Source organism: Nannobrachium achirus (genome assembly GCF_963921795.1).
Source record: "Nannobrachium achirus genome assembly, chromosome: 23".
Lineage (NCBI taxonomy): Eukaryota > Metazoa > Chordata > Actinopteri > Myctophiformes > Myctophidae > Nannobrachium > Nannobrachium achirus.
Genome location: NC_137830.1, coordinates 11,249,027 through 11,270,260, shown reverse-complemented (window position 1 = coordinate 11,270,260; position 21,234 = coordinate 11,249,027). Strand labels below are relative to the sequence as shown.

Genomic DNA, 21,234 nt, shown 5'->3' with positions numbered 1-21,234 from the left:
TGCGTGCGTTGTGTTCCAGAACCTCCCTCTGGGCCAGCACCCCGAGGTGTTCGGCATGCACGAGAACGTGGACATATCCAAAGACCTGCAGCAGACCAAGCTGCTGTTTGATTCGCTGCTGCTCACCCAGGGAGGAGGGGCCAAGGCTGGCGGCAGCTCCGGCGGAGACAGCACCCTGTACGCCATAGCCAACGACATTCTGACAAAGGTAACGTACAACACCCTGTACGCAAGGAGTCTTCAATGTTTTCAGGCCAAGGACCCCTTAGTTGAGAGAGAGATGAAGCAGGGACCCCCACAACCTGTTCATAGATTCCATTATAGTCTCATAGTTTGACAGCACAATCATCAGTACAATCATCAGTGTATACATTTTTTTTATTAAAAAAAAATCCAAAAATGCCTAAAATGTATTAGGCATGATCGCAATCGCGAAATTGCATGTTTAACCCCATAACAAACACATCTTTCAAAATGGCAAAATGTTTGTTTTGTCTGACTTTGAAGGCTTCTATCTCATGAATGCCACAACTGCATCATCTAGGCATGGGCGTGCACGATCCGTGCACTAAAAATTTCATCCGTGCACTAGAAATTTAGGAAGGTGGCAGTGTTTGTTTTGTCTGACTTTGAAGGCTTCTATCTCATGAATGCCTGAACGGTACTACACATATGGTGCATCATCTAGGCATGGGCGTGAACGATCCGTGCACTAAAAATTGATCTGTGCACTAGAAATTTAGGAACGTGGCAGTGAGGAACTTGGCTGCTCTTTTTCCCCTCTACACCAAACCTCTTTGCAAAATATAGCCGATTTACAAGCTCACAAAGTTGTGAGCTTGTAGATCTGCTAATTTCGGTTAAAGTTCTCAGAATAAGGACACTAGGGTTCAAGTGGTTAATATAAAAAAAAAGAAAAAGGTTTCTATCACACAACGATTTGGAGGAGCCCCCTATAGTAACTATGAAGATGCCCTAGGGGTCCCGGACCCCCTGTTGAAGACCCTTGCTGTACACTGTAGCTAACGACATTCTAACAAAGGTACAATATCTGACCACGTTCTTTTCTCTTTTGCTCGGTTGAAATGAAACCCCTGCATAAGGTCCACACATTCTACAGCTGTGCTTCTGTAGTGAGTGACTTTGAGTCTAGTGACAAGGTTGCATTTGGCTTATTTTATGAAAGTGCACCCTCAGTCACTCTGCCACGCCATTGTGTGGCTGGAATTTTATTTTAGAAGAGAAACAACACAATAAACACAGTGGAAATACAAGGATTTAGTCCTGAGATCTTGCATCATGCTGGTTATCTAGACCAAAAAGTTCCTTGTCTTTCTGCCCTAGCTTGGACCTCTTTTTCCACACACGTTGTTTGTAGGTTTGCAATGGTGTCGCCTTTCTTTGGAATGATTATTTGTAAATTTGCTCTTGTCCTTTAGCTTCCGGACAACTTTGACACGGAGGCCGCGCTGTTGAAGTTCCCGTTTGTCTACGAGGAGAGTATGAACACCGTGCTGGTCCAAGAGCTGGAGCGCTACAACACGTATGTGGAGTCACACACAGTCACAGTCACATGTTGGAGCGCTACAACACGTATGTGGAGTCACACACAGTCACAGTCACATGTTGGAGCGCTACAACACGTATGTGCAGTCACACACAGTCACAGTCACATGTTGGAGCGCTACAACACGTATGTGCAGTCACACACAGTCTCTCACAGTCACATGTTGGAGCGCTACAACACGTATGTGGAGTCACACACACTCACTCACAGTCATATGTTGGAGCGCTACAACACGTATGTGCAGTCACACACAGTCTCTCACAGTCACATGTTGGAGCGCTACAACACGTATGTGGAGTCACACACAGTCTCTCACAGTCACATGTTGGAGCGCTACAACACGTATGTGGAGTCACACACAGTCTCTCACAGTCACATGTTGGAGCGCTACAACACGTATGTGGAGTCACACACACTCACTCACAGTCATATGTTGGAGCGCTACAACACGTATGTGGAGTCACACACACTCACTCACAGTCATATGTTGGAGCGCTACAACACGTATGTGGAGTCACACACACTCACTCACAGTCATATGTTGGAGCGCTACAACACGTATGTGGAGTCACACACAGTCACACACAGTCACATGTTGGAGCGCTACAACACGTATGTGCAGTCACACACAGTCTCTCACAGTCACATGTTGGAGCGCTACAACACGTATGTGGAGTCACACACACTCACTCACAGTCATATGTTGGAGCGCTACAACACGTATGTGGAGTCACACACACTCACTCACAGTCACATGTTGGAGCGCTACAACACGCATGTGGAGTCACACACACTCACTCACAGTCACATGTTGGAGCGCTACAACACGTATGTGGAGTCACACACACTCACTCACAGTCATATGTTGGAGCGCTACAACACGTATGTGGAGTCACACACACTCACTCACAGTCACATGTTGGAGCGCTACAACACGTATGTGGAGTCACACACACTCACTCACAGTCATATGTTGGAGCGCTACAACACGTATGTGGAGTCACACACACTCACTCACAGTCATATGTTGGAGCGCTACAACACGTATGTGGAGTCACACACACTCACTCACAGTCACATGTTGGAGCGCTACAACACGTATGTGGAGTCACACACACTCACTCACAGTCATATGTTGGAGCGCTACAACACGTATGTGGAGTCACACACACTCACTCACAGTCATATGTTGGAGCGCTACAACACGTATGTGGAGTCACACACAGTCACACACGGTCACATGCACTCTAAGAATGTTTTAATGTGGTTACCATCTCGAGCAGTGGCTTTCAAACGTTTTGGTGCATTATTTATTCAGCATTTGAGCCACAGACCACCATTTGATGACATTTAGCCTCTCAGACCCAAAACTCAGAAGAATCTGCTATCGTTGCATAAGATTTGTAATTGTATCGATGTGGGTTGGCAGAGATAACAGGCAAGCGCCAAGCGTTGATCAAAATCCCCTTGGGATAATAAAGGTATCTATCTATCTATCTAAAATAAAATCAACATTCTCTAATTGTGTAGACTTCTTGTAAATAGAGTAAAGGCCCATTCCCACTGGGCCAGATAACAGATAAAAAAATCTCTTTCTCCAGATATTTTTCCATTCAAAGTGGATGGTAGATACAGATAAAAAAATATCTGCCACAGATATTTCTTTTATCCGTGGCAGATATTTTTTTTTATCTGTATCTACCATCCACTTTGAATGGAAAAAGAGAAAGAGATTTTTTTTATCTGTTATCTGGCCCAGTGGGAATGGGCCTTAACGCATATGTTTAACAATAATTTAACTCTAGACAGCGTAAAATGAAACCAAATGGACCCATAAGGGTCCATTTGGTTTCATTTTACACTCCCAATAGCTATATCTATAGGGGTCCATTTGGTTACCAACTCTGCATCATTTAGTTGGGGACCACCTGGAACCCTCTCAAGGACCAGTTTGTTTTCAATGTATGGACCATAGCCCCCAGGGGGCGCTATTATGATCTTGTATAGGCATGCAAGAGCCATACCAGATATTTACCTAATTTACAGTATAATCTATAATGTGATTTTACTACTTTTTTTCTCCCCACTCAGGCTATGTGTCACGATCCGTGAGAGTCTGCAGAACCTGCTGAAGGCCATCAAGGGTCTGGTGGTGATGGATGGGGACCTGGAGGCCATGGCAGGCAGTCTGATGCTGGGTAAAGTCCCAGAGAAATGGGCCAGGCGCTCCTATCCCAGCCTCAAGCCTCTGGGAGCCTACATCACCGACCTGCTCTCCAGACTGACCTTCTTGAAGGTCAGTCCTACCTGGGACTCCAGACCATTTTATCGGTCTCGAATAAATGTTTATTTTATTGTTGTTATTATTACTTTTCCAAATGCTCAAAGCGTGTAAGTTTAGCCCCTTTTCCACTGCGAGGCAGAACCATAACTTTCCAGAACCTGTAGTTGTTTTGGTTCTGATTTTGTTTCCATAGCGCACGGCCCGGTTTCAGACGAGGTTCTGGGAGATTATTGCACACTGAAGTTCAGTACTACTAACTCAAGAGCAGGTTCTGCCCTTGATGTAGAACTAAACTTGAGTTCTGGGAACCTATGGGCGGGACCAGCAGCGCTGCTGCTCTTTTTTGTATAGGTCTGGTTATATTGAAACTGGTTATATTGAAACATAAGCAGAACTTGAGCCCCATTTCCACTATACACTACAGGGCCGTCCAGAACTAGAACCAGAACTTTCCAGAACCAAGAACTTTCGAGAACCTGTGAAGTTCCAGGACCAAGTTCTGCTTACGTTTCCACATAATCAGAACTAACTGGGAAGTTTCCAAAAAAAAGAGCAGCAGCGCTGCTGGCCCTGCCAATAGGTTCCCAGAACTCAAGTTTAGTTCTACCTCAGGAGCAGGACCGAAAAATGGTTCCAGGAACCCCGTCTGAAACCGAGCCTTGTGCTATGGAAGCAAAACCAGAACCAAAAAAAAATTGGTTCAGCTTCCTGAAAGTTCTGGTTCCACCTTGTAGTGGAAAGGGGGCTTTGGTCCCGGTGAACATGAGTGCAACGGTGGGGCCCCGGGGGCCGATGGGCAAGGAGGGTCGCAAGCTTATGAGAAACAACTAAAATAAGACCTTAAAACCTGGTGAAAACAGTTGTGTGCTTTAGCGCAAGATAACGATAAAGGAAATCATTAAATGGAAAACATTAAATGAACTTGCGACACGTGAATAATTGTGGTTTTAAGCAATAACACAGACACTATAAATCCTTAGTCTAGTAGTAGGAAGAAAAGGTTTATATCATCATGGCCCCAAATAACTTTTAAATATCTTGCAATTGGCGACGAGTCTCTTACTAAATCGGCAAGAGTGCCTCTCATTCTCAATACATAAAGGCTAAGCTATATAACCTCTCCCAGACCTCTCCATCATCGGCAATAGTCAGTGGTGTGTGTTCCCCACACTCCCGCGCCCCCACCGTTGTGCTCAGGTTCACTGGGAAAACCGCGGTTCCGGAACTTCATGGGTTCTGGAAAGTTCTTGGATCTGGAAAGTTCTGGTTTTATTTCTGGTTCGGCCCTGTAGTGTAAAAAGGGCTTTAGTCACACCTCTCAACTGTTCCTTTCGTGTCATGTTTCTCCACACAGGGTTGGTACAACACCACCAAACCCAATGTGTTCTGGCTGTCTGGCTTCTTCTTCACCCAGGCCTTCTTAACCGGAGCCATGCAGAACTACGCCCGCAAGTATCACATCCCCATCGACCAGCTGGGCTTTGACTTTGAGGTCTGTAATACTTTTTGATCTATTGTCTACCGAGACCTCATCTCAGTAGAGTTAGGATGTCATTGTGCACATTCAAAAAGCGCTAATGATGAGCTCAGATCTTTAACCCATTTAGGCCTAGAATTATGGAATGCTTTAACTATTGAAAAATAGCAGATCTACAAGCTCGCAAAATCTAGATTTCTTTTTAAGTCTTTGAATATATCTATTTAAAAGTGAACATTTCTAACTAAAATATTTGCTTCTGGGTGGTCCCAACATATTTTGAGATTGGGGTCCGTGGCCAAATACATGTAATTTTGGGAACCGCTGATTTAGAGGAAGGATTTAGAAGTCGGGTTAAAGATTGGGTCAAAGATATTCAAAGATTTGCACACCTCACGATTTTTCAAAAAATAGCAGATCTACAAGCTCGCAGCGCGGCACTCTGTGCCGCGCTGTGAGCTTGTATATCTAATGCGACTCGGGCGCGTTCCAGGGTTAAGAAAGTGCTAATGATGAGCTCAGATCTCTAGTTAAATGACTGCTCAGGACTTTTTGCCATGTGTTTCATTTGCATCATTGTCTGCCCACAGGTTCTTACTGTTAGCGCTTCAGACACAGTCCCTGAAGATGGTGTTTATATCAACGGGCTGTTTCTGGACGGAGCTCGCTGGGATAAAACAGGGTACTATGTTATTTATATAGTTATTTTTTTACTATTTCAATAGTTTTTTAGTTTATCATTTTGCTAGTGAGAGAGCTGGGAAACTTAAAACCAAGCCTAACAAAATGTTTTCCTTCTTTTTCAACAGGGGAGTCCTGGCTGAACAGTACCCTAAAGTCCTATTTGACTCAATGCCCATTATTTGGATCAAACCCAGTAAGTAGTAGGGCTAAAACACAACATTCATGGCCTCTCACATACCATCTGCATTCCCCTTTGGGGGGGCGCTCTCCATTCCGACATGTCGCCACTCCGACAGTGACTTCTTATTGTCGGAGTGGCAACACTTCCATAGAGGTTAAGGTTAGGGTTAGGGTAAGAGATAGGGTTAGTGTCCGAAAGGAGACATGTCGGAATGGAGAGATGCACTCTCCCCTTTGATACAGCTTTTTTTTAACTTGCCTGTTGCAATGTGTGGCTTGATACTGTATCAGTCCTGTCTGCTTATTTGTTTGTGTGTTTATTTGTCTGTTAGTGTAGCCCCCAGCCAAGACCCGGCCCCCAATAACAGCCCTGCCAAATGGGGCTCAGCCAATTTGGCAACGTTAGGTTGTGCATCGTTCGGGTGAGGGGGGAGACAGGAGTTCAAATCCAGCCCGTCGCGAATCACTACTATCTGGCGTAGTCTTCAGGAGGAGGAGCGTGATTTCCTCGCGCGAGGGACGCGAGGGACGTTGTGTGCGGCGGTCCGCGGCGTGAAGTGTGAAACGCGAGGACGCGCTATAAAAATGGTGAAAGTGATTGTAGCCCCCAGTCAAGAACCGGCGCACAACAGCCCTGCCAATGTGGCTGTTGCACGATAGGTCAGGGGTTTTCAAACTTTTTTTTGGTCACCCCTGTAAATAACCTTTTCATCCACGGCACCCCTGAATTACACTGTTAATTTTTGGAATCTTTCGTTCTATGCAACAATGCACATCTTTCTACCTGAGATATGGCAGGCTATGTCCCATTCCCATCAGAACTGATTGAAAATAACGTTTTATTTGACGTTTAACCACCCTGCTTTCTGGGGGGAAGGTTCACCAAAAATAGCTGATCTAGGAGCTCATTGTGAGCTTGTAGATCTGCTATTTTTGGTGAAGAGAGATGGCAGTAGATGGTAAGATAACTCATCAAGCACAGTGCAAATCAGGTCTGTTGATGAATTCACGGCACCCACTTAGGGGAACCCTGCGATCGGTTGTGCGTCGGTCTGGCGAGTGCGAGCCTTAGGTTCAGTCCCAGCTCATCGCAAATCACTACATTAGCAAGGTGTAACCTGGCACATTTGCCTGAAACTTAAAGGAAAGGTTCAGTAGGCTGCCCTAGAGAGATGATTAACTTTGAGTCAAAAGGTTCAAGGTCTAGAGCAGGGGTTCCCAAACTTTTTTGTCTCAGGGCACCCCAGGATTATTATTTTTTAATCCGTGGCACCCCTACATTATAATTTTCACTCCCAGCACCTTATATTTATATTGTTGTCAGGTGGAAACCTTGTATGTCCAAAACCGTTCGTTTTGTATTTATCATCTATAAAATGTACTAAACTAGTGAAAACAGCTGATCTACAAGCACACAACGCCTGTTTTCACTAGTTTCATGTGACAGTCTTGTATGATGAAGCAGGGCTTTGCTTTACCAAAAGACGTACACATTTGAAATTTGGAGATACAAGGTTTCTGCCCGACATTGACGATATTTTAGTGATTATGTTGCGAAGAAAACATTGAGATAATAGCCATTTTGGTTAGAACTGACTGAAAATAACTTTGTACTTTAAGTTTAAAATGATACTAAATGTTTTTTCAAGTGTCCAAATAAATTCCAAATATCAAATTATCTCGCGGCGGCACCCCTGGACTGCGTCACGGCACCCCAGGTTACCCCGTCACCCAATTTGAAAACCCCTGGTCTAGAGAAGTTGGTGTTTGTAGGGTTTGCAGCCCAAGTGCATTAAATGTGTTGTTATTGTTGCTAACACCGGGATGCGGACAGAACCTTCGCTAAAAACCCCAGGACCCCTTGCCCTAGACTCTTCGTCCTCCTGGCCCCCAAACTGTGGAATAAACTCCCCGTTGCACTTAGAACTACAGACTCACTCCCTAGCTTCCGCCATGGTCTGAAGACTCTGCCTTTGCCCATAGCACTTACTGTAGCACTTGCCTATACCTTCAATCACCATACACTAGACCTTACCCGTTCGAAGATATGTGCTGCAAAATATGTGCAGAGTGTGGGTTATGGGGAAAGTACAGGTAACTGTAACTGCATGGTGCGTGCGTGAGAATATGTGGGAGTATCATAATGTAAGGAGCAGCCCATGGAGGAGTGTATATTTATGATGGATACAAATTATTTAACAGCAAAATTAGGTGAATAGATGTATATGCTTGCTCCACATAATTTTTCCATAGCCGTTGGAAGATGAGACACACATCACCCGTTGCATGACCCATGCATGGAGAGAGAGAGAGAGAGAGAGAGAGAGAGAGAGAGAGAGAGAGAGAGAGAGAGAGAGATGCATGGAGAGAGAGAGAGAGAGAGAGAGAGAGAGAGCAACATTCCTAACTGTGAGAGAGGTGTGTGTGTGGGCCCGGGGCTACAGATCCCATGGCCTGGAGGAACGGACCGTAACCCTGACAACAGGCTGTAGAGCTGTAGACTGAAGAAACGCTAATAAATAGCTTGAATTTGGGAAAAATGAAATTCGGGCTCCGTCACCGTGTGTATAATGCTAAATGGCCAATGCCATGTTAAATTTGAGATCAGTAGCTGAAGCGAGTGAATAGATAATGCATTGTGTGACTGACTGACTGACTGACCTATCTCCCTAATTATTATATGGATGTAATTTAGATAGCATTTTTAAATTGTTATTGGTCTACCTATTTTCTTAGATTAGCCTACTAGTTCTTTCCATTTGATGTATGGATGTTGATTCAACGTTTTCAGGCCAAGGACCCCTTAGTTGAGAGAGAGAGATGAAGCAGGGACCGCCTCAACCTTTTCAAAGATTTCATAGTTTCATTGTTTGACAGCACAATCATCGGTGTATTTTGGATTCATGTCAATTTGTGTTTTCAGATATTTAACCACTTGAACCGTCAATACTTAATAACCTTGAGTCCTTGACCTTTCACTCTGTACTTAGTCTGCTCTTTTTCCCCCTCTACACCAAACCTCTTTGGCAAAAATAGCCTAAAAAAGAAAATCTATAAAAACAGCCTCACGCTGCGAGGCTTTGTGAGCTTGTAGATCGTCTATTTTTGGCTAAAGCTCACAGGATATGAACACTATAGGGTTCAAGTGGTTAATATAAAAAAGAAGAAACAAGTCTCTATCCCTCAAAGATTTGGAGGACCCCCTGTAGTAAGTCTGAGGACCCCCTAGGGGTCCTGTTGAAGAACCCTTGGCTTAAATATTAAATTGTAGTTGTTTTGTTTGACTCTGTGTTCTCCATCTGTCTGTCTGTTTCTTTCACTCTCCTACCAAGCTGAAAAGAGGAGCACGGAGCAGCCTGACAGGCTCTACGTGTGTCCCATCTATAAGACCAGTGAGAGGAAGGGCACGCTCTCCACCACGGGGCACTCCACCAACTTTGTCATCTCCATGACGCTGCCCACCGACAGGCGCCCCCAGCACTGGATCAAACGGGGCGTGGCTTTGCTCTGTCAACTAGACGACTAGGAGCAGACCAGCAGTGTTTCTCAAACTTTTACATTTCAAGGTCTCCCCTTAACTCTGACTGTGTACAAATGGAACCAAATGAACCTGTTAGGGTTCATTTGGTTCCATTTGTACACAGTCAGAGTTACAGACTTTTCTAAAACGGCTAGTTCCATTCCTTGATTCTGATTGGCTGGTTTCCCTTTATTGCTGTGGTATATGAGACTATAACCCACACCTTGAATCAGTTCATATCAAAGCCAGGTGTGTTATTTCTTTCCACAGTGTTCCATAGCTAGTGCACCAATTATCTGCACCTGTGTTGTTGGCAAAAGGCTGGGAACTTCTTTCTTGTAGCTGGGGACTACTTCCTTGCAGAGCAGACCTTATTGTGAATTAGTGAAATAGAACAGTTTTAATTGGTACATGTCAGGGTTTCCTGCAGCACTTTATTGGCCAGGGGGGCCCCCTGGCCTAAAATCTGTCCCCCCTGGCCAAGAGACAAGAGTCAACCTCTCCTTTTATGTTGAGGGCAAAAATAAGAATTAGTCTAAAATAAGGGAATTAATTTAGTTGTGTTTTCCGTCATCATGGGCACATTTATGTGTTTTTTTATAGGGCAAAATTAAGAATTAATATTACAAATTAAGTGAATTAATTACTTGAATTAATTAATTAATTATCAAAAAATTCTCAAAAATTCTCAAAAAAAAAGGCGGTGTAAAATACCAGGTAACCACTCGCCTCTTGTGGCTTATTGCTTCAGTATACCCTGTCAGAGTTACAGACTTGTATAGGTCCATTTAGACCCCCCCCTAAAGGAACCCACAAAGTCCCTGGAATCCACTTTGAGAACCACTGGATCAGACGATAACCTTGTCTTTCAATTTCAATTTTCAATTCATCAAAGCTTTATTGGCATGAGAAAACATAAAAACTATTGAAAATTGTGAAAATAATATACAGATCGATCTAAAACAATATATATTGTGTAACGTTTTCTTGAAACGTTCATATATTTCTTTAAACTTTCATATTTATTCTAGATACATTGTACATCCAGAGAATTATTCCAAACCTTTTTTGTTAACATTTTGATTTTTTATCATGAATAGCAAAAAAAGTCCATATTTCAAAATATTACAATATTACACAAGACCACTCAAAACAAGGATTTATTATGGAGAAATGTCAACCTTCTGAAGTCAGAGTTGATTGAAGTCCAGTGGGAAGTTTCCGCAGTTAGTTATGATTTGGGGTGCTATGGCATCTGCATGCCTTTTACACAATATTCTATTTTATTTGTATGGATCTATAATACAGTTGGAGGGGTACAGTATTGTCTAAACAGAGATATGTCACATTGTCTACATACGGTACATTTACATTTTATATTTATGTGGCGGAGAGAGTCGCAGCCCCAAAAGCCTCAAAAGTCTAGTATCTGCCCTTGTTCCATAGGGATATCCCTTTGGAGTAATGGTTAAGATATTGGACTTTCATGCGGGAGACCCAGGTTCGAAGCCGGGTAGGGAGGTTCGGAGCACCTCTGTTACATTTATACAGGGTATAAAGCTTTTTGAAACAAGTAGCAGCAGTCTTTTGCAGAATTCGAATCAGAAGGCAGGAGGAATCTAGTTTAGGCTACTAGGCTATTTTGCAGTCCCTTTGGATTTAGCACTTTTCCAAGTAACTTTCAGTTGAGTTGCATAATTTACCTTGAACTTGAAGTACTGTATGTATAGAATGCAATGGAAGGACTGGGGTGTATATCTTCAAGTTTTAACTATGAATGTACATTTTGAAGTGAGATCATCTGGACTTACTACATGGTAGTCTAATAATAAATGAATGCAAATGATTTATAGTGTATAATGTTTGTTTGTATTTTCATGATTGTCAGACTAATAGTACCAACTACCACCATACTATGTCCTTCATCTAACTACCAACCACCATAATGCATCCATCAGCTAACTACTTACTACCACCATCTGTGTGGCTGGTTCTACAGACAGGGATCTCCATATATGGGCACAAAAGGGATTGATGTATGATGATGTCAGATGTCATAGACGTCATAGGACTTTCACATAACGAATAACTGAGCAAGCATGTTTGAGGTCTCACAGCATATCCATATACAGTACATGGATCTCCATATATGGGTACCAGGAGTGTCCATATATGGGTAACTGGTCCGATATACATCACTGGCCAGATGGCCAAGACATGGCGCGACCACTAATAGTGTTTTAGAGTAAATTGCTCAAAAAGGTCGTATTATAGGGCATGGTGGTTTACGTAGACTTTTACAAACATAATTATATAAATTATTTTAAAAGCCATCCAGGATCCTGGTAGTCTCGCGTAGCCAGACAACTATTCCACAATCTCTGAATGCTATATAGAGTCTGGAACAGCAGCTCCCTAACGGCGAGTAATGGAAACGGGCATTACCGTGCAAGGAAATATATTTTAAAATGTCATTTCTGCTAAGCAGCAAGCTAAACATGCTTATATGATTTTTATTTATATAATGATAAATGTGAGCGATGTGAGACTGAAACGGAAGTGACGAGGAGGCTTCACTTCCGCTTCATCTCGCACTCATCATTTCTATTCTGGTTTGCCAGACTGTATGCTGGGAGCATTTGACCAAATCGCGGAGGCAACAGTCTGGCCACGCGAGACTAGGATCCTGGTGAATCATGACCATAAAACATTTGATTCTGTGAACAAATATATTCAAAATATTTAATTATAGGCTACTGTATGATATGATAATTAATTGAATAAATACCCTTTGTGTTTTAACAGAATCAAAGGTTTCATGGTCATGATTCACAAGGCTTGATTCTAGGCTTAACATAATTTATATCAATATGTTTTGTAAAAGTCTGAGGGGGAAATGAATTTTATTCTTCATTATTATTAAGCTCACAATAGATCGTCTATTTTCCACCACTTCTTATTTGATATTATATTTTATTTATGGATTTTTTAGATGTGTTTTTGAAAATGGATGCAATTGTTACATTATTTTTATTTCTTTAAAAAAAAAACTAAAAAAAAACCCCCGATATATTTAAAAAGTTTTTCCATCTTTTTTTTTTTTTTTGGAGAGACAATCTATTCTGAATATAAGATACCATTCTTCTGGCCTACTTCCATATGATTTTTGTAACTTTTTGAAATATATATTTAATAATTTTTTACTCAAGTCTGTCTGTCTGGGAAACGGTGCCCTATTCAGACCATAGACCACATGGGTCTTCAACAGGGGGTCATGGGGACCCTTAGGGGGTCCTCAGTGTTACTACAGGGGGTTCTCTAAATCTTTGAGTGATAGAAAGTTTTTTTTTTCTCTTTTTATAATATCAACCACTTGAACCCTAGTGTCCATATTCCGAGACCTTTAGCCAAAAATAGCAGATCTACGAGGCATTGTGAGCTTGTAGATCTGCTATTTTTTGGCAAAGAGGTTTGGTGTAGAGGGGAAAACGAGCAGACTAAGTACAGAGTAAAAGGTCAAGTTTATTAAGTATTGATGGTTCAAGTGGTTAAATATCTGAAAACACAAATTGACATGAATCCAAAATACACTGATGATTGTGCTGTCAAACAATGAAACTATTATGGAATCTATGAAAAGGTTGTGGGGGTCACTGCTTCATCTCTCTCTCAGCTAAGGGGTCCTTGGCCTGAAAACGTTGAGCCTGACATATACATACGGCGGAACAAATCTTCTCCTTGTCATTGTTCACCACCGGGACTGTTTACGAGTCGTACCATATTTTCCAACATGGCGTCGGGTCATCTGTGCAGGAGGTTAAATGTGTTTACAACCAGATTATTGAATATAAAACCACAACTACAGCGACACGGGCAAAGTAAGTTCTTCCTTCTGAACGAAATGTTCATGTTTATTGCATGAGTAGTCAAACGTATTGGCTTCAGCGTCAGATAAACATCATTTAAGCAGGTCAGTCAGCTCTGACTGTGGTGGAAAAGCTAGCTAACGTTATTCAAGGAGTAGAACATTGTTTTCTCTTTTTCTTGTCAAGGACCCCCGAATTGACACTTATTTATCAGCCCGCGGACCCCCGTTTGAAAAGATATGCCAGGGACCCCCCATCCATATAGATATAGGAGAAGATTCTACTCTACTAGCAGTGTTTCTCAACCATTTTGATTTCAAGGACCCCCAGTTTGATGTGCATTAGGGCTACGGACCCCCATTTAATCATGGCAATTCTGTCTCGGAGACACCCGATTTAAAATCAATGTTGATTTAACTTAGAGTGTACACATTTGTACACTCTTTGCGTTAACAGACTCATAAGGGTCCATTTGGTTCCTAACTGAACTATCATTTAGCAAGGGACCCCCTGGAACTCCCTCAAGGATGTTTAAATGATGAATTTAAAAAATGAATTGAATATATAGTGGAAACAAGTTCGCTGGGCTTTTTGCGTTATCCTTTTAGCATCATTTTATAATGGTACCGCTGTACTTTTTAAAAAAATCTTCACAAAAGTACAATCAATCTTTGAATCAGTTTTGAGTGTGTGGAATAAGCTATCCCTGCATGTTTGATGTCGCTGTTAAATGAGTTCTAAAATGTATCTTCCGACAGAATGTCAATCATTTCTTTCTTATAATCCATTTAGGCCTAGAACTATTTCATTCTTTAACTATTGAAAAATAGCAGATATACAAGCTCACAGCGCTGCACCGAGTGCCGTGATGTGAGCTTGTAAATCTGCTATTTTTGAATATATCTTTTTAAAAGCGAACATTTGTAACTCAAATATTTGCTTCTGGGTGGTCCCTGGAACAGCATATTTTTTTTAGATGTGGGGTCCATGGCCAAATGTATGTCATTTTGGGGGTCCTTCACATGAAAAGGTTTGAGAACCACTGATTTAGAAGGAGGATTTAGAAGACGTGTATAGAATCGGGTCAAAATATTCAAAGACTTGCACAAATGTTCTCCATTTTGCAAAAATAGCAGATCTGTTGCGGCACTGAGTGCCGCGCTGTGAGCTTGTATATCTGCTATTTTTATGCTATATTTTAAAGTGGTTCAAAACTAAAGTGACACAGATTTGCAATTAGTTCTAAAATGAATGTATCTGACAGACTTTCACTCATTTCTTTGCAGCGTGTTTCGTGCCAGCTCTTCAAAAGTCAACCCTCAGCGGCCCTTCGTTAGAAGATGTGAACTGGTATGTCCATTACTTAGCCTGCCATGCTGGTAGCATTTCTAAACAGGCATTAACACTAAGGCTTGCCCACCCTGCCCCCGGCAGGTAGCCTAAATAAAACGGGCAGGTGGAGTTTGCTTTCAGGTTGCCCGACCGGGCAAGTGCTCGTTTGAGAGGGGACGCAACCGTCTATAAACACAACACCAGATATCTGTCTAAACAGCTGAACGTGGCCAGAGCGCTCTGTCTTCTGGTCTGTGGAATGTAAAATAAGAGCACTATTTACTGTTTTTACTGTTGCTACACTTAAAAATATAAAATAACAATATTCAATCATAGCTACAGTTACAGTATATTTGGATTTGGACTGGAGGTATTGAGGTGTGACATTTTCTTTTATTGCACAGCCCCTGAAAGCAAGTAAGTGTTAAATTGAGTGGTAATTCAAATGTTACCTATCATTTTAAAATGGACAATTTACTTTTCGGGCAAGTGGGCATGGCCCTTGGGCAAGTAGAACATGACCTGTACTTAGCCAAGTGCCTCTAAGACCTTAGTGTCAACCCCTGTCTAAAGCTGTTGAATATTTTCAGATCTGATCAATTAGTTAACACGTTGACTGTCATAGTTAGTCAAACTTAACTAAGGATGGGACGATAGGCGATATTATCGTTCATCGTGATAAAAAAACTCTCACGATAATCGTATCGTGGAGGTTTAATTCATCGTGATCATGCACTGGGATGAATTCACCTTTTATTTGCCGAGCTGCATATCTGGTACAACTTAAACCCTCTATAATTGGTAAAAGGTACTTATTATGTACTTGATACAGTCTTTTTTTCACACTATCAAATGTCTTTGCCAAAAAATTGCCGATCAACAAGCTCACAACGCGCCGCGACGCGTTGAGCTTCTAGATCGGCTATTTTTTGGTAAATGTTCCACCCCAGGATAATGGATTTAGATTATCGTGATAATATCGTAAATCGTGATTTGTTTTGTCACAATAATCGTGATATGAAATGTTCACATCGTCCCATCCCTAAACCTAACAAAATTGACTAACAAAATGTGTTAGTCAAACCTAACAAATGAATACTGATGTAACAGTTACACTATAATGTTTTATTGTAATCATGTAAACTTTAAGAGTTTAGTACTTTATCATTTGCTTGATCTCATGATGGACAACAAAGTAACTCGCCAGATCTACTATCTAGAGATTTTTCACTTTTCTTTTTGTCTTATTCTTTTCCTTTTCACCTTCTCAAAGCATGTTAAACATGTCTCGAGTAGTTGGAACATGATTTTTCTTCCAGCCATCCTTTTGTCTTCTCATGTATTTATTTGTTTGTTAATGTGGTTTATCTATTTTACGTTGTGAATGTTTACTTTTAAATGTTACAAAAGAGAGTAAAACAACCTATATCTCTCTGACTTCAGCAAGGTGGAGCTGGGAGTGACGTCTGATGGGAAAACCATAGTCTGCTATCATCCCTCTGTGGACGTCCCTTATGAACTCACTCTGGTAAGACGCTCTCGTTTAAATGATTGACTCGCTATAGAGCAGCGAAGTCATGACGCGAATCGCTCATCCCCCGGCTCATGGAAGTCATTTCTCTAACATTGAGTAATCTTAAAATCGTCTCTTCTACCACTTTTTGTGGTCACATGTTCAGATACTGGATTCTGATTGACTTAAAACAGTGGTAAATCAGTTGATTGTAACTAAATAACCTTGCAAGTTACAACTGTGTTTTCTTTCATTTATATGGTAGAAGTGGTAGAAAAGCAATTTACCATTCGAGGGTCGTGGGTTGTTGGCTGATTTACCACTGTTTCAGGGTTGTGGCACGAGGCGGAGGTAAATCAGCCAACAACCCACTCCCTCTCATGGTAAATGGCTTACATATAAGCATTGTGGTCCAAAAATAAACAAACGGTTTGCGCGATATTGTCGGGGAGGTGGCTCTGTATGGTTTATGATAGTCAGTCACTAATATTTGATAAAGCCTGTTTCTAGCGAAAACTAATTCTGCGACAGTAACATTAGCGTTTTCTCACCATCAGTTGATTCTTCAAACAGCTGAGATATATATTTTTTTAATGTTTGAAACACAGTTCTTATATGACGTGATATGAAAAAGGTCTATGGCAATTCAGAATGGGGGGAAAATACGTGAACCAGGTAGGATGGGTAAATGACTTCAGACTTCACTGCTCTTCAACACACTACATGTTGGAGAAGACCGTCTCAGAAATGTTTTCTTTAATAGACACTGTGTTTTTTGAGAGAATCTCGTAAAGGAAATAATAACGAAAGAAAACAATGCATTCATTCTTAGTCTTCATTCAAATGGTTTTAACTTTTTTTGAACGAAGGCTAGATTGCATAGTTAGCAAATGTTTTCCTTTTGAAGTAACATTTTCCTTTGACCAGAAGTATAAACAAAGACTGCTTTAACTATTAAAAAAAAGCAGATATATAAGCTCACAGCGCGGCACCAAGTACCGCACTGCGAGCTTGTAGATCTGCTATTTTTTAAATTAGTTTTTTGTGCAAGTCTTTGAATATTTTTTACCCGATTCTATAAACTTCTTCTAAATCCTTCCTCTAAATCAGTGGTTCTCAAACTTTTTCATGTCAAGGACCCCCAAAATTACATGCATTTGGCCGCGGACCCCCATCTAAAAATGTGTTGTTCCAGGGACCCCCCAGAAGCAAATATTTGAGTTGCAAATGTTCGCTTTTAAAAAAGATATATTCAAAGACTTGAAAAACTCAAAAGACACAATTCATTTTTCAAAAATAACAGATCTAAAAGCTCACTTGTATATCTACTATTTTTTCAATAGTTAAAGCATCAAAACAATTTCAGGCCTACATGGTTTGAGCGAACAAAGAATCTAAATGAAATGAAATCCGTACAGCCCATTGAGCGACCAGACCCGGTGACCAGCGCGCTGGAGACCCACGACCAGGTGTTGAAGGCTCAGCTCAGCAAGGAGGTGCTGAAGAAGAAGCCTGGACCAACCATAGAGGAGCTCAGCAAGATGTTCTTCACCACCAAGCACCGCTGGTACCCCAGAGGACAGTAAGTACACTAGGGCTGTCAGGGCTGTCACAATTATTACATAATCGTCTAATCGTGATTTCTTTTAAATAATCGTGATTATTTTTCATAATCGTCATAATCGTTTACATATTGAAACATTTTCATATATTTAAAAAAAAAAGTCAAAAATAGTGGAAATAGCAGATCTACAAGCTCACAACACGTCGCATCGCGACGTGTTGTGAGCTTGTAGATCGGCTATTTCCACTATCAATGTTCTTTTTTAAGTGTAAAGTTGTCAAATATGTCAGTAATTTCTTTGTATATATTTGGTTATGTGTCATATCTACCATGTAGACTTAAAAAACAAAAAGCCAAATAGAAATGTAATTGTCAACGACAAAAACACAATTAAATCGTTAATCGCAATTATTTGAGTGACAAATAATCGTCATGTAAAATGGCATAATGGTGACAGCCCTAAAGTACACTGCTGGGACGAGGGGTGGGCGATATGGTGATAAATGTCTCCACAATGTGCCTTTCCAGAGATATCGTATATATCGTGATACAATGAGGGAGCCTTGTATAAAATCTTTTTGAATTGTTAATACAGAATTCATTTAAATCTGCATTTTGGTCTAAATCAGTAGTTCTCAAACTTTACAATGTCAAGGTCTCCCCTTAAGGGGTCCATTTGGTTTCATTTGTATACTGTCAGAGTTATATACTTGTAAAGTCAATTTAGACCTCTTTTTCTTTTTAGTTTTCTTTTACAGGTGGTTGTACTGTTAAGTAACTTGAAAAACAACCATGAAAACCAACGTGAAAAAGAATCGTGATAAGTTTGTGTATCGTGATACAGCTTGGAAAAATATTGTGGTATTGTATTTTTCCATATCGCCCACCCCTATACGTAACCCTAACCCCAAAGCACCACTGGTACCCCAGAAGACAGTTAGTACACTGTTGGGACCATTACACCAGGGTTTCCCAAAGTGGGTGCCGTGATGCCACTCCAGGGGTGCCCCAGAATCATTTGATAATATTTGTAATTCATCAATCACTACACTTATGTTAAGACCTGATTTTGCACTGTACTTGATGAGTTCTCTTTCCATCAGCGGCCAACTCTCTTCACCAAAAATAGCCGATCTACAAGCTCACAACGCGTCACGTTGTGATGCGTTGTGATGCGTTGTGAGCGTGTACATCGGCTATTTTTGGTGAACCTTCCCCCCAGAATAGGGATACTGGGGTTCAAATGGTTAAACATCAAGTATAAAGTTATTTTCAGTCAGTTCTGATGGAAACGGATAATTTCTCTGTGACATACTGTACCATATCTCAGATGGAAAGATATTTACGTCGCGTAATATAAGATTCTAGATTAACTGTAATTCCGGGGTGCCGTGGATGAAAATGGTATTTACAGGGTGCCGGTGCCCGAGTCAAAATAGTTTGAAACCCCCTGCATTACACATTGCTCAACAACGATGCACTTCAAGGACAGAAAGAGAAAACAGAGCTTCAAGCGTAAACGCAAGGTCTGCGCGGCACGCAGAAAGCCTCGTAAGACCATAAATCCACACCATTCCCATTGAAATTCATTGGCGGAATCCTGTCTCCTGGGTAGAATATCTTTTTCCGGTGTGACCGTGCCCTAAGTTGTCTTTTGTTTTCTGCTCACAGGTACCACATGAGACGGTTGAAGAAGGATCCACCCAAGGACAGATAGTTAATATGTTGTTTGTGTAATTTACTGTGTTCATTTGCTAATTAATAAAAGTATGAATATGAAGTTGTGGTTATGAGTTGTCTTAATTGTCATTATTATGCGTAGTTGAACCTGGTTGTATTGTTTATTGTATGTAGTTTAAAGTCCGTAAGATACAGTTTGTGTGATCACGTTTTGATTATATTTTATCGTCAGGTATCAAGTTGATCACAGACTAACTAATATTATGCTGAGTGTAAAAATGTCCTTTCCCACACTGCCAGGTAAAGTTTGTGGAGCTCCCTCTGGTGGTATCACTGCACACATCGCCTATCACCCGTTTCTTTACAACAAATATTCATATTTTAGATTGTCATTAGAGAAAAGAAAAGATGAGTGTTAACATGTTTTCATTTACAGTTGTGGCTAAACGTATTGGCACCCTTGCATTTGTAAAAACTTAAAGATCTTCCAGAAGCTTGGCAAATGAAAACATATTTTGCATCAACATACAGTATTTGGTGTGCAGAGGAACACAACATAAAACTAGAATAAATACAGAATCCTAGCTCATTCTACACAGAAACTTGCATGAATACTTAAATACACTGTACTTGAATTTCAAGTAGGCTATTCACCTGGAACTCACCTGTGGTGAGTCCAAGTTGACTTTAATCTTTAGTAACCACTAATCCACCCAGTTTAAATGGAGTAAATCCCTCATTCTGCTGTTTTGTGTCGCACACTGAGCATGGACCAAATAAAAAAGGGGAGAATTGTGTTTTTTGTTTGTTTTTAAACATAATGCAAGGGTGCCAATACTTTTAGCCATGACTGTACTTCTTTCTATAGTTTTAGCGATTTTAATGACTTTGTCAGTGGTTGGGGGCATGCATGCGAGTGGCTAAATATGTCTTTTTAGCCACAATAAGCCGGCGAGTATATAATAGTATAGATATTGTAACGTTTAGCAGGCTGAGTGAGGCAGCCTGCCTCCTACGGGAGGCAAACCCTGGCCCACCTCTCAGCTGACAAGGAAGCAACCTGCAACGCCAAGAAGGCTAGCCTGCTTGGCATGGCGAGTTACGGCCTGATCTCTTACAGGGTTGTTACAATATAATAGTATAGTTAAGTATATAATAGTATAGTAAAGTTAGTCTATAATTGTTAATTGTAGTATATAATAGTATAGTTAGTAGTATATAATAGTATAGTAAGTATAAGTGTAATAGTATAGTAAAGTTTGTATATAATAGTATAAATGCGATAGTAAATTAGATTTCTCTAAACCCCTCCCATTCCTCTCTGTGGCTAATTTTTTATTGTATTTTAATGTTTCCATTTCCCCAAAGAATTATTAAGAATAAATGAACAAGACGAACCTCGGTTCGAAGTGAAGCGGTGGACAGATAAAACCTCCAATAGCACATGAAACCAAGTCATTTGATGAGACGATCAAATTGTACATGTTCCTCTCCATGCTGACTATAGCAAAGTTAATAATTATTTAGTATAAACCATGCTATTACCTATAGGGTTGAATTGTCATGT

At 41.0% G+C, this 21,234-nt stretch overlaps 2 protein-coding genes across 2 annotated transcripts in view; both read left to right on the top strand.

Moving 5' to 3' along the window:
- The window catches only part of dnah12 (dynein, axonemal, heavy chain 12), a gene marked incomplete at both ends in the record, with an annotated part of 116,740 nt that extends 107,022 nt beyond the window's left edge, over window positions 1–9,718 (top strand). The window contains 7 exons of the mRNA XM_080754209.1: window positions 20–208; window positions 1,440–1,543; window positions 3,659–3,863; window positions 5,206–5,343; window positions 5,919–6,010; window positions 6,138–6,205; window positions 9,525–9,718. Coding sequence (XP_080610335.1) covers window positions 20–208; window positions 1,440–1,543; window positions 3,659–3,863; window positions 5,206–5,343; window positions 5,919–6,010; window positions 6,138–6,205; window positions 9,525–9,718 — 990 coding nt within the window. The remainder of the gene's footprint in view (window positions 1–19; window positions 209–1,439; window positions 1,544–3,658; window positions 3,864–5,205; window positions 5,344–5,918; window positions 6,011–6,137; window positions 6,206–9,524) is intronic.
- A 3,782-nt stretch (window positions 9,719–13,500) lies between these two features.
- On the top strand, window positions 13,501–19,767 carry LOC308309069 (large ribosomal subunit protein mL42-like). The gene is made up of 5 exons (XM_080754532.1): window positions 13,501–13,590; window positions 14,865–14,928; window positions 16,354–16,438; window positions 17,842–18,005; window positions 19,659–19,767. Exons 1-5 carry the CDS (start codon window positions 13,503–13,505, stop codon window positions 19,702–19,704), a joined length of 447 nt encoding a protein of 148 aa, XP_080610658.1. The 5' UTR covers window positions 13,501–13,502; the 3' UTR covers window positions 19,705–19,767.
- The last annotated feature ends 1,467 nt before the right edge of the window (window positions 19,768–21,234 follow it).

Coding starts and splice junctions, on each gene's coding strand:
- LOC308309069 (XM_080754532.1), top strand. CDS start 13,503: ATGGCGTCGGGTCATCTGTGCAGGAGGTTAAATGTGTTTACAACCAGA. Junction 13,591..14,864: donor ACTACAGCGACACGGGCAAA/GTAAGTTCTTCC, acceptor ATTTCTTTGCAG/CGTGTTTCGTGCCAGCTCTT. Junction 16,439..17,841: donor TCCCTTATGAACTCACTCTG/GTAAGACGCTCT, acceptor AAATCCGTACAG/CCCATTGAGCGACCAGACCC.